General features: G+C 48.8%; 2 protein-coding genes and 1 long non-coding RNA gene across 3 annotated transcripts; 2 read left to right on the top strand and 1 right to left on the bottom strand.

Annotated features, from left to right (window-relative positions):
- The first annotated feature begins 223 nt into the window (after positions 1 to 223).
- LOC105187585 (facilitated trehalose transporter Tret1) lies at positions 224 to 4,926 on the top strand. The gene is made up of 3 exons (XM_011148497.3): positions 224 to 1,726; positions 2,920 to 3,796; positions 3,971 to 4,926. The coding sequence occupies exons 1-3, from the start codon at positions 1,546 to 1,548 to the stop codon at positions 4,440 to 4,442; spliced, it is 1,530 nt and encodes a 509-aa protein (XP_011146799.1). The 5' UTR covers positions 224 to 1,545; the 3' UTR covers positions 4,443 to 4,926.
- LOC112588623 (uncharacterized) lies at positions 3,733 to 5,637 on the bottom strand. The gene is made up of 3 exons (XR_003112958.1): positions 5,159 to 5,637; positions 4,958 to 5,069; positions 3,733 to 3,860 (listed from the first exon to the last, which is right to left on the bottom strand). It is a non-coding gene; the product is annotated as an uncharacterized LOC112588623 (long non-coding RNA).
- Positions 5,638 to 5,675: 38 nt separating this feature from the next.
- LOC112588622 (RNA-binding protein 25-like) lies at positions 5,676 to 12,987 on the top strand. Its single transcript, XM_025299152.1, has 4 exons — positions 5,676 to 5,695; positions 5,763 to 5,847; positions 7,227 to 7,378; positions 12,537 to 12,987. Exons 1-4 carry the CDS (start codon positions 5,676 to 5,678, stop codon positions 12,688 to 12,690), a joined length of 411 nt encoding a protein of 136 aa, XP_025154937.1. The 3' UTR covers positions 12,691 to 12,987.
- Positions 12,988 to 12,999: the final 12 nt, after the last annotated feature.

Here is a 12,999-nt window from a genome sequence, read left to right as displayed (position 1 = left end):
CACTTAATGAACGAAACGTGTTTAAAATACGTCGCGCGTCTTAACGCTGATTTGCACACACATGCGGCGCATCAATGGCGACAAATATGGACCGTCTATAATGTAATGAGATAGTGACGTGACATCTCGTCGCCGACAACGCCCATCGTGAATACATGCGCAGGCGTTGACACATTTGTTATTACATAGGACGTCGTACACGCAGACGCTCGTTTCTGTTGCCTACATATTTACGCCCGCCTCTCGCTCGCGCATCCTTTTTTACACCGTGCGCTTTTGCAATCAATCTTGCATAATGGTAGTGTATGCACGTGATAAAAACGAGAAGCGGGAGTGCAACGTACGTGATGAGGCATACGGAGCGAGAAGAAATCCGCTGAAAAGTTACCTCGGGGAAGGGTTATTAAGATGTTAATTACCACGTGCGATGACAAATTAATATATTATTTGCCAGTCGCGCTCCGTCGGTAATGACGGTAGTGTCAATATTAAGACTCGACATTAGCTTTCGACGATGTCTATATTTCTGCGTTTCGCGCAATTAAAGACTATAATCCTGCGCTTCTACTCGCGGAGCGCATTTTTTTACTCGCTTCAGTTGCACTTTAAAGTTGCGCTTTAAAAGAAGACGATGCGCGCCCGATATTTGCGCGTTCGCGGTTTTCCTCGAGAAATCTCTTCATGCGTCTCGATGCGTCGATCGTCGCATTCGCGACTCCCGGAGCGTCTGAGTCTTAATCTCGCATTTAACTTCGGCTTAGCAGCTTGTGTGTGAGTACGTTAAAGTCGCGTCGAACCAAATTTCGCTCACTAGAACCAGAAATTCTGTCTCCTCCCACCAAAACGTATCGTTCGTCGCCGAATCAATTCGACCAACCTTTCTTTTCCGTACGTACGCTAACGTACATCTAACTAGAGATCCATTCAACTTCGTGGTTTACGTGGCGGGAGCGTTCACCGAACATCGAGTCTATGAGTTCATAGCGCTCGAAGAGATTGACGACAAGCAGTCTGACTCGGCAAGAACTGACCCGCCCCGGGCAACAGTCTTTGAAACATTCTTATGGAGCGCAACAAAGCTCATTATTCTGCAGAATCAATGAAAAAAATTCGTGAGAATTTATCTTCGATGATTCACCGGTCGGACTGTCACCTTTGGATCCTCATCATCGTAACCTTGAATCATAATGCCAACTCGCGCGGGGATATTTCCTTCTTGTGCGACAAACAAACGAGACCCATCGCGAGACGTCGCGTTAATCGTCGTCGCGAGTCGCGATGCTGTTCGACAGGCGAATACTATCGAGCGCGCTCCTCTCCGAAGATGACGTGCGTATAAATGTATAGGAGATATAAATCAACGCGATAACGCATGTCGAGCAGGGTAAAGAATGCCCAGCACGGAGCACGGCCTCCTTTCTTTTTCTACCAGTCTCGCAATATCCACGCCTTCCTTATCGTAGACTCGCGAACTCGCAATTTTTCTATACCAACGCGGTCTCAACGTTTCGTCTCTCAAATTGTTTCCGTTACGAGTCGGGCATAATGGTCACGACTACGATGGCATACGCCGATAAAGCCGACGCCGAGACTTTGACATCGATCGAGAAATCGAGATTTTTGACCACCTCGTCTGATAGTGAAAAGCAAGATCATGAGTCGCAAAAAAGTGCCGGCTCTTCCAACGCGGGAAGAAAGCGCTTTCAACTTTTGGCCAGTCTCTGCGGTGAGTAGATGAAAAGCCTGAGGGAACGTCTGCAAAAACGTCTGCAAAAAAGTGTGTCCCACGGTACGTCGAATTGCGATATGTTGGTTAGAAAACGTATAAACAACATTTATCTCGATCGAATGTTGCATCGAGCTGCGCGAAGAAAGAAATTACGCTCGTCCGGATTCAAATTGTGCATTGTGAGAAGAAACGAGTTCAATCTTCTAACGCTTGGATTCTCGCGTTAGTTGTAGCTCGACATTTCCTCTAGAATTTAATTAAATTTCAAATTTTATTAAATTTAAATTTAAAATTTCGTCTAAAATTTTATTATTATTTTATTATTCAAATATTTTGATGCGTATAATTTTATTATTTTGATCCATTCGTTTATTTATTTGAATGTTTACCGTATTATTTACTGTCTACTGTTTCGGCTATTATAGCAATAGTTACACACGTCACCTCGTCGACGAAACGTGAGAAAAATATTTTTTGCTTTTTTTATCTACCAGCAGTGCGTTAAACTTTTGTACGTTAAACTCTCATCACAAAGTACATTTGTGTCAATGTAATCGTAGATAACACGTATTTATAACAAGTCAGACTCGCATTATACTCCGGATCGGATATCGTACTATTTGCTCAGCGATGACGACGCGTACATACAACGCGAGAATGATAAATGAAAAAAAGCGCGGTATTAAGGATTGATCAAAAATTCAATTTAGCTTGCTCTTTGTGTTGAATTTAGCTGTTTTATCGTGCTTATGTTTATTCTCGCAATTTCACAACTGATGTCCAAATAAACTTAGGTGTGACCTGATTCGGTTACTGATTTAAAATCATCATACGCCTTTTTTTACAGAATACGAGATATTTTTCAAGAAAACATTATGTCAATCATTTATGTTGTGTGCATATGTGTGCATAAGTTCGAAATGCAAATATGCGTTCGTACGCGCATGAATACCTTTCACGTTACGCAATTTTATCTTATCGAAAAATTATAAAAAACTCTAAGCATGATTTCGAGTATCTCGAGATTAGCTTTTTCAAGTCAGTCTCTTTTCGTCAAGATGTCCTCATCGCGCGTTCCGGCGATACGCGTCAACAAAATCAAATCGTAAAGCAATTTCCCCCCCTTCTGAGTTAGGAAGACAGAGTCGTTTCTCTGTGTCTTGGTTGATAAAAGTACAGCTCGATTACAGCCGGAGTAATCGGCGTTCAAAGCGGCATAACGCTCACCTGGACATCGCCGATACTGCCTTACTTCATGTCAGAGGAGTCCTTCCTTTCTCCGGTATCGGAAAATCAAGTTTCCTGGATAACGTCCTTGCTTGCACTGGGCGCCATCGTAGGCGCCGTGCCTGCCGGCAAGATCGCCGATCGTATCGGTCGGAAGTGGTCCATCCTCTTGACGATCGTGCCGTTCGCGACAAGCTGGCTGGTCCTGATCTTCACCCGCGACATCGTCAGCATATACATCGCCAGATTCGTCGGCGGGATCGGTGCCGGAGCGGCGTGCGTCCTGGTGCCGGTCTACATCGGCGAGATCGCACATGCGTCGATTCGAGGCGCCCTGACAGCTTGCTTCCCGATTCTCCTCTCCTTGGGGATCGTCTTGTCCTTCGTGGCGGGCGCGTACTGTCCTTATGTGACCTTCAACGCCATCTGCTGCGCCCTATTGCTGCCCCTGGTCCTCGGCGCGCCCTTCATGCCGGAGTCGCCGATGTGGCTGGTGCAGCGGGGCCGTAAAGCTCAAGTCACCAGAGTGCTGTGCATTCTGCGAGGCTCGAATTACGACATTGAGAAAGAGATGGCCGTTCTCCAAGACGACGTGGACAAAATGGCGAGGGTGCAGGGTGGCTTGAAGGATCTCATCGGTACTCAAGCCGGGCGTAGAGCCATCATCGTCTGCTTGGGTCTTATGAGCTTCCAGCAACTGTGCGGCGTGGACGCGATCCTCTTTTACACGGTCAACATCTTCCAGGCTGCCAACAGCACGATCGATCCCTTCGTGGCGAGCATCGTCGTCGGTGTCGTCGAGGTGTTGATGACGATAACCGTCGCCCTCGTCATTGACAGGTAGGAGCACCAATGTGATTCGGGGTTCCCTCGCGAAAATTTCTTTCAGAGCGGCATTGTATCTCTGGGGATGCAAACGCCATTGTTAGCGGATTGACAGCTTTGTGCGTTTTAGCATCAATACGCGCGGCAATATCTATCTCTCTCTTTTTCTCTACGTCTCTTTTTCTTCAGGTTCGGCCGCAAGCCGCTTCTGATAATATCCGGCACGGCGATTACCATCGACCTGGCCATCCTGGGCTATTACTTCAAGCTGGAGAACGAGGGTGACGTGAATGCCATCGGCTGGCTGCCGCTCACCTGTCTCTCCACCTTCAACATCTTCTTCTCCATCGGCTACGGTTCCGTGCCGTTCACGGTGATCAGCGAGATATTCCCGCCGCAGACCAAGGGCGTCGCCAGCAGCATGTCCATCGTGGTACACTGGAGCCTGGTGTTCGCCGTCACCAAGCTGTTCCCGACTATGGAGGACAGAATGGGCCCGGCCGCGACCTTCTGGACATTCGCGTGCTTCACCGCCGCGTCCGCTGTGTTCGCGTATGCCTTGGTGCCGGAGACGAAGGGAAAAACGTTGCAGGAAATACAGAAGAAGCTCGAACGAAAGAGTAAGACGAGAACTACGGACTACCCGGTCGAGCCGGTCTGATGCTCGAAGCAGGCTGCCGAAAGCGTTCATTTCGTCACGCTTTTGCAGCGTCAAAATTTCAAAAGCGATGCTTTCGAAACGTCGAGGTTTTTCTTCTTTTTTTATTTTTCTACCAAGAGTGTGCTTGTTTGTAGAAAAATCGCAAGAGTCGAGAGAGAGAGAGAGAGAGAGAGAGAGATATCTTCAATTTGTATAAATTATTTATCTGTGCTAATTTCTACGCAAATAATATACAAAGACTGAACTCACATTGTCTTTTATATGAGATCTGCGCTATATTTAGAGCAAGTTAGAAATCAACGATGTTATAAGAAAGAATCGATGTCTAAATGATAGAAAATATCATTTGTGTAAAATCGGCATAACCTAAAGATTTCATCTTAGTTTTTTATCTTCTTTTCGTGTGTATATATTATGCAATAAAAAACAATGCGGTAATCTTTCACAGCACACTCGTTATTGATTAAAAAGTTAATATCCTTTTATTCTATTACTAAAACTTCTTGCCTCATTACCTTTGTTTATTTATTATCAGTAGAAGCGATGACTGCGAGTGTGCTCGCAGCGGAGATTCGGAAATAGCGCTTTGAGGTAATTGCCAATCCACTAGACATGTTAAGTCGTTATCTGTGCAAAGATAGTCCAAGTGATTAAATTTTAAGAGCAAACCTCTTCTGCGTCATGCCCCACTTAATTGCGACTGGCGGCCTACCTACCTAGCGCCACATAGTGGCGCCACAAAGAGATTCCGTTAACGGTTTTCAACTCGGCTAAGCGACGTTCAACTTTTGGTAAAGTAAGGTTTGTGTCTTGGCTAAACGGCTTCGTAGTTAGTTTCAAAGACTCCGCTATGAGGCGCCACCGATTTCAGCATCAGCGCAGCTTGATTCAATGGCGGAGATCGAACGGTCTTACCGTTTTCCAATAGTACGATGATGAAATGATGACGGCGCGTTAAACGACCGTGTTATTTTCCAAGAGGGGCTTAACGGCAGGTGAGAAGCTTTCTTTTCATAAATATCTGATACTAGGTCGATGTGAGATGAGAGGCGAAATGGAAATATGTCGGCAGAAATTGATACGTTTGTCTCGTTCTCTGCGATGGCATGAAATTTTCAAAGCTAGCATTTGCCTTGCCGAAACTTGCCGAAGCTCCTCTCCGGTATTTCTGACTCGCGATATATTGACGCTGCTTAGAACTGCAAATATTCAATACAAAATATATAGTGAGCGATGAGTGTGTTACTTGTATCGTAGAATTTCGAGCGATCAGCTTTTCGGATGTTCGCTTTTTCTCCGTGAGAAATCATACGAATAAAGAGAAAGATGTAAAGAGAGAGAGAGAGAGAGAGAGAGAGAGAGAGGCAGGGAGAAAAAACGTGAAAGGGTGAGAGAGAAGCCTACAGTAACAGGACACTGATAAGACAATTTAGTCGTAGAGTGCTATTGCATTCTGTTTCAATGGGCAGATTATCGTTTGATTCGAGCTAGGGATCAAGTCGGTATGACGAGGTTAAAGGAGATAGCACCATTCCCCGCGTGCATTCTTCGGACATGCTCACAATAGCGACATCCCGTCTGTGACACCGCTTTTCGCACACGATGTACGTACGCGCTTTGTGCTCGGTATTGGCTTCAACGCGATTACGTCGCCCCACTTGACGCAAATCCTCCCTTCTGTGCTTCTGCTTCTTCCCTGTCGTCATTACGATTGTAACGCGATGCAAATTACGATGTTTCCGAATTATACGCGACGCGGCGGAAGCATCGCGCGAGCTTAAATTCATGCGCAAAGTGAATTTTTCCCCCCTTGGCGGAAAAATCGCCTTACCGGTCGTTATACCTTAAATTATGGATGTAAAATGTAACGCGCGCTTATATGCGTTCTGTGCATTACAACAGCGAGATGGAATTTTTACGTCTAGATTAACAGCACGGACACGTGCCCGCGGAAAGGAATGAAATTTCTCGCGAAGGCGTAAATAAACGACCGGACATCAGCGCTTGAACAGAGAAGCAAGAACTTCGTGACTCTATAAATCCTAAGTAGGACTCGGTTTCCGGAGGTTTCAGCAACTTATCCTGCATAAGTTGCGCCGATGACAGCGGAAAGGAGTTTCGTCGCTCCTTTCCGCTGTCTCCCCGAAGACTGTTGTAGCGCTAGAAAAGCACGTGAAAAGCAGGATCACACATGTTTTTGAGAATGGTGTGACATGTAAAAACGGATTTGGGAAGTAATATCCGGCTTGCCGTTTCTTTATTCCTTTCATTGTTGCCAGCTTCTCATTGTTGCTGTAAAAGTGCCCTGAGTGCCCGAGTCTTAATGTGTTTAAGAATACATGTGGGGATTTATCAAATCTACCTTCATACGTTCATATTTTTCTGATATATATTTTCTCTCTACATTCTGATGGTATATTTTGTCCAAAATTATATAAACCAGCGTCGTAAATCTTTATTTTTGACTCGCTTTATTTTTGACATACCGGAAATCTAGGGCCAGCCGCGTGTGTTCTGCTGCGCTTTTGAAACCAAAAATATATCATCGTAGATTAGATAGGAGGATTAATGGCTTAGCGAAAAAAATACGCATGGATATGAGCTTTTACGATCGTCGTAAATCAATAATTTTTACTTGGACAACTGGACCTGGGATGTTTCAGGTTTCCGGCCTGAAGAGGGTTAAATGCAAGGAAACGGAATTCTAAGAAAACTACCTCCGGGAGCCGATCTTGCCCGGCTCGAACTGAAGCCTCTGGTATAACATAACCGCGTGCATTGAAGCTGCGCTTTCCAAGAATCGTATCCATCGTGTGGCCACAATCTCCAACAGATCTGGGACAAGAAGTAAGTTCTCTGGTTAACTGTATCGATGGAACATATGTCAAACTCAAGTCTCCGGCTCAAGGTGATACATTTTTCATGAACCGACGAAGGTATAAGGCGACAATTACTCTCGCAGCCGGAAAAGGCGGAGATCATAATTTTTTTTCATTTATAACAACAAACATTGATCTAGTGACACCACGATGCTTCCTTTCGATACGTGTAGAATACGACGTCTATTGCATCGCGTAAAAAATATGTAAATAATAACTTTACGTAAGATATCTATCCGCAGAGCACACAGAGCGAATGAATGAATCAAAGTACACGTAAGATACATAAGCTAACGTTCTCGACTCGGGAACACTACGATTAATTTGGAAATCACTCGTCCCGAGATTTCGCGTTCGTAAATACATATTGTTCTCGACTTGAATCCCTTCGGACGTTGAATCGAGGTCAAAATGTATATTTCGTAATCCGTGGCTATTGTAACTATACATACGAATGGAATATCGCGCGACATCGCTAGTTAACACATTCGTCATAGAGGCAATACATCTCACGTAACTTATCCCGAATCGGTAGATTATTTCGCGCTGGATATTGCGATAAGCGTCGTGTACCTACAAGATATTTTACAGCAACTCTACGTAGATTAAAATGCGCGCGTTTCCGCATTTTTCCGTCGCAAACTCATCCCTCATCGATTTTGACGAGTCTTGGATAACTGCTTGGATAATCAAGCGAAACTTGATATTCGACTTGTATTCTTCTTCTGTGCTTATTTCGACTTATTTGAGATGTAAAATCGACGAGGACAGCTCTGTTCTCTCTTCCTTCTAAGACGAAGCTGAGATTCCCCGGTTAATAATTCAATGGAGTACTCGACGTTCGATGATACTCGCTGGTAATTTCACGACTAGACGTTGATACTCGAGGGTACGTATGTCAGCGCGTTTATTGCGCGTTTCACTTACCCGGCGATATCAATTAACCCACTCGAGAATTGGAGAGGTTGAAAATAGGAGAACTTATTGCAAGATCGCCGCCGACGAGAGAGCCGCGAGAGTACCTTCACCTTAGACTCGTGGGAATGTACGTCCGGATATACTTTCCGAGGCTAACGTACCGCCGAATAACTTTTCGAATTCGCGGAGTTTGCGAAAAGCGCACACATATACGCGCGGGACCATTATTGGCCGGGTTATACTCGTTACGAGGACGATCGTACGTTTCTCGCGTATCTCGCTGATTAATCGTCACTACGCGCGGCCAATCTCAGATTGAAACGCTAATCCTAAATCGCGGCTTATTCGAGGACGCGGATGGTGATGAAAACCGGATGGATAACACCGCGCTCTGACCAATCACATGTGCGGTGACTTTTCCCCGTTAAACTGCATCGCGGGATAACGCTAGTGATCCCGCTGGACGAGAGAAAATCACATCCAGTCCGAGGGAGCTGACAGAAGTCGACGATGAATAACGCCCTCGTGCATTAATTTGGCGGCGCGTTAACTCAACGCCCCGCCTACGCCTGGTCATAATGCCTTGGCCCTGCCAGATCTAACGTCGCTCTCAGCATTGAATTGATATTTCGTCGGGTCAGGTACACGCGCAGCAAGGTAAACCGCGCCGCGGACCGACCGTTGACATTTTAACACGGGCTGGGTCAAAATCGTGTGATAGAGAGGAGGAGAGGAGAGTATAATTCTCCCGGGAGACCGGGAGGAAATCAACGGGGAAACGGCGAGCCGCGTACATTCGCTTCGTCCTTCGCGAGGGTAATCCTAACAAATTTGCGACACCGCGACTGCTGAGTCGCCGCCGCCGCGTTAAGATGCGCTGCTCGATAGGGGGTAATTTTGAAGGAATTTCCGTGTAAGCTCATTCACCGCAACTTTCATATTTCGGATAGCAGTTAAGCTTGAAATTGCGTCGCCTCGTCGTGAGAGCGATATTTCCGAGACACGCGTTAATTGAGAAGAAGAAGATTCCCGCTGTCTGGGCTGAATTCTACTCCAGAGAGCTCGATCTCTCGTCGTCTTCTGTTTCATATTAAGGCTCGTGACCCACACACGTCTACTTAATATCCACTCTGAGGAGCCTCCCCCTCCACTTATCGAACTACCACATCTACCCCATCAACTAGTTCGACCAAACTGATCGAAGTTTCCATCTCCATTATCGAGGCTCGCGTATCATCGTAACGGGAAACTGATCACAGCGACGACGATGACGGTAGCATGTGAGCGTGTAGCGCCGCGGATGTATCCTTGATTCGGCCGATGTATATGACGCGTAATGAAAGCTCCGTTGAAATTTCCGCCGGCAGAGACCGATCGAAAACCCTCGACCAGTCTCGGAGCAGCTCGACGCAATTTCGCGTCTCGTCAGCCGGGAACCCCGTTATCCTGATGAAGATACCGTGTGTAACGGACACGGGCCGATCGCTGGGAACCTCGTGGAAACGGTAATCGCGTAAGAGACGAGAATTACATGCTCCCGCGGAAGAGCCGGCGTTGGCGCGCGTTAACTCGCTCTCATCCGGCGGAATCTGGTGTCGATTGGCGGATTAATTACAGCGCGTGTCCTGCCGAGAACGGGGGTTACAATCCGCCCGGCCGGTCTGGCTGTTTGCCGTATCCTGCTCGTCTACACCACCTCCACCACCTGCAGGGGGTTGGTTGCGCTCGCTGCGAGCCCAGGGTGGGGGATAGCGTCAGCAACGGTAGCGGCGGTGGGTGTTCGTGCAGGTACGCGGTATCCTCCGCGACCATCGCCACCACCACCACCACCACCACCACTACCACCACCACCACCACCTCCACCGCCTCCACCGCTGCTGCCGCCACCACCACCACCACCACTACCACCACCAACACCATCATCAGTACCAAGTATTATCACCAGCACCAATACCAACACCAACAGCGTCGGGACACTCCGTCGCCAACCCCCCTCATCGTGTTCTCGTCGTGACGACGCGTGTGTTCGAGACCCCGGTGTGTGTACATACACGTCACTATGTCGACTAGGATTCCGTGTGGCCGGCGTTCTTGACTCGGCGGTTCGTTCGATAGGCGCGCGCGCGCACGCGATGCCGATGGGGTTCGGTGCCGACAGTGCCGCCACAGCTCTCGCAAGAGACGCCCGTGATTTTGCACCCCCGCTCGAGCAGAATTTACCGGACTATACGACGAGGGTGCACCACGGCTCTCTCTCTCTCTCTCTCTCTCTCTTTCTTTCTTTCTTTCCCTCTATCTCTTTCTTTCTGTCTTGTCTGTCTCTGTCTGTCCCTCTCTGCTTCTATCTGTCTATCTCTCTCTCTCTCTCTGTCTCTGTCTCTCTCTGTCTCTCTCTCTCTCTCTCTCTCTCTCTCTCTCTCTCTCTCTCTCTCTTCACTCACTCATCCTCTCTGTCTCCCGATCCTTCTCTCTTCCTTCTTACTCGCACACACGGATCCTCGCACAATCCTCTCCTCGCCGCTGGACTGTCTCACCCTTTCTCGCTTTTCATCTTTGACTCTCGGTCGTCGTTGAACCGCTCGCTCGGTCGTACCACTCGCGTCGCGACGAAGCCCGTACCTTCGCCGGATAACACGGTGACGAATGATGAGTGAGTGTTGACGGAGTCGACCGCCGTGGAGTCTCGCCGCTGGTGGCCCGACGCCTCGTGGTGGTGGGTGCTCGTGATGATAGTGGCCCGCTGATCGTGAGGCGATTACGCTGTTTGCTGCGAGAGTGCGAATGTGTGTGGGGGCAGACGCGCCTTCCCCGCCGGTCTATATATCTTGGCGAACTGGCTAATCGCGTCTTAGTCGCACATCACCGACAGCCAGCCTTCGGCCAGGCTCTGCTGGCGTCGTTCACGTGATCCCGCTGGAACGGGATCGAGCTGTAAACGTTGAGAGGGTCAGGGTGATCGACCGGAGCGGGGCGGCGGGGTGAACGGAGATACTCTGTGACAGCGCACATACCCAGCGTGCGCTTGTTCAAGTTTCATTGCCGAAGAACGGTATAGAACGCACGAGAAGAGGTGCAGAGGATCGAGGAAGGATCAGGCTCCGGATCGTATCGATCGAGCATCGAGATCGTGGATCGCGCGGGCTTAGTCGCTGGATCCGCTCGACACGCGCGGTTAGTGTCGCGCGCGCGCGCGCTTGACACGCAGCGATTGACACGACAGCTTACACACGCTTCAGTGACGCGTTTAATGATCGATGATGGTGGCGAGCCGCGGGCAATCACGTGGTCAACTTTCGCTCGCTATCTCACGCATGTATTTATAATGAAATTTAGCCGGAGAGACTCTCTGACAGTAGAGTGTCGGCGAAAGGGGTCGGGGTTTCAGCGTTGCCAGCGTGGTCGGTCGATGCTTATAGCAGGTAGTACCATGACACTCGTAGTCGCCGACATTCGGAATGAGCTGTGTGCAAGCACGGACTCCTTGACCTCTTAAAGTCGCAACACACGACACAAGGAGTGCACGTCTCGCGATGTGTAACCCGCTCTCAACAATATAGCGAGGCTGAGCTCGCGCCGGGCGAAAGTCGCAGCGGAATAACTCAGGTGGTAGCGATCGAACTTCCGGAAATTTCAAGAACTTCGTCGTCGACTTGGAAAGCACGTCAAATCGGCTTACACGCTTTACACGCCTTACCATCGCGGGCACCGCAATACGGCGCAACACCGTCGTAATCTGTCAGAAGCGCAACGACGCGCTTTCCGATAAGCGAGGTCAGTAGAAACTTCCAAGTGCGAGCAGCCGAAAAGTCTCCACCGCCATCCGTCACGCACGTCAACATACACACAACACACACACACACACACACACACACTCCCTCTCTCTCTCTTTCTCTCTCGGCTACGACGTTCGGTCGTATTCACCTAGTCGCCGGCCGGCCACCTAGTAAAACGTCGTGAAAAGGTCTCCGCCGGGCACTTCGAGTCCTGCCTGGCCCCGTAAATCCATTCCACGGCAAATCGATCCGGTGGCTGCCGGAAAAACAAGCCGTCGTAATTTCGCAGCGTGGTGCATCGGTATCACTGACGTGCAGGCACAGAGTGTACAAGGCCGCGTTCGCGAGACGCTGATGTCTTTCGTACGCGAGCTCCGTTCAACAACGGCTGAAACCCGAATGCATCTTGTGTCTCCGCACCGAAGAAATATTGAGCCGTCGACCGGAGCCTTTGCTTTGACGTCGCGCGACACCGAACCAAGTGTGATCCAAGTGTGATGCAACGTGAAGTACAATTAACGAAGAGAGAGAGAGAGAGAGAGAGAGAGAGAGCGAGAGAGAGCGAGAGAGAGCGAGAGAGAGAGAGAGAGAGAGAGAGCGAGAGAGAGAGCAAGAGAACGACGAGGGGGAGAGGGAAGAAAGAGGAGATGCTTCACGCGAGTTCTCGCTGACGCTTGAGACGGAGAGAAACCGAGGAACCGTTGGTACAGCCGAGTAACCCGGATGCAGAAACCGATGTGAGAAACCGAGGCGTCGCGCATAAATCAACGAGAGGAGGCAGGAGGAGATAGAAAATCGAGGGACGACCGGCAGCAACCCCATATCCCGCTGTAATCCTTTTACGCTCCGCGCTCCCGAGGATCCCGTCGACCAATAACACAGCGTGGCGTGTATCGACCGGCCGAGCAATCGAGTCCCGAGGCAATTTAACGGTAGCATGAGGCCGACAAGTCCAGGATCGAAAGGGATGATCGAGCAAAGGTCCCA

Source organism: Harpegnathos saltator, unplaced genomic scaffold (assembly GCF_003227715.2).
Source record: "Harpegnathos saltator strain DR-91 unplaced genomic scaffold, Hsal_v8.6 scaffold252, whole genome shotgun sequence".
Lineage (NCBI taxonomy): Eukaryota > Metazoa > Arthropoda > Insecta > Hymenoptera > Formicidae > Harpegnathos > Harpegnathos saltator.
Note: the sequence above shows the minus strand (reverse complement) of the source record. Positions and strands in the feature narration are given on the sequence as shown.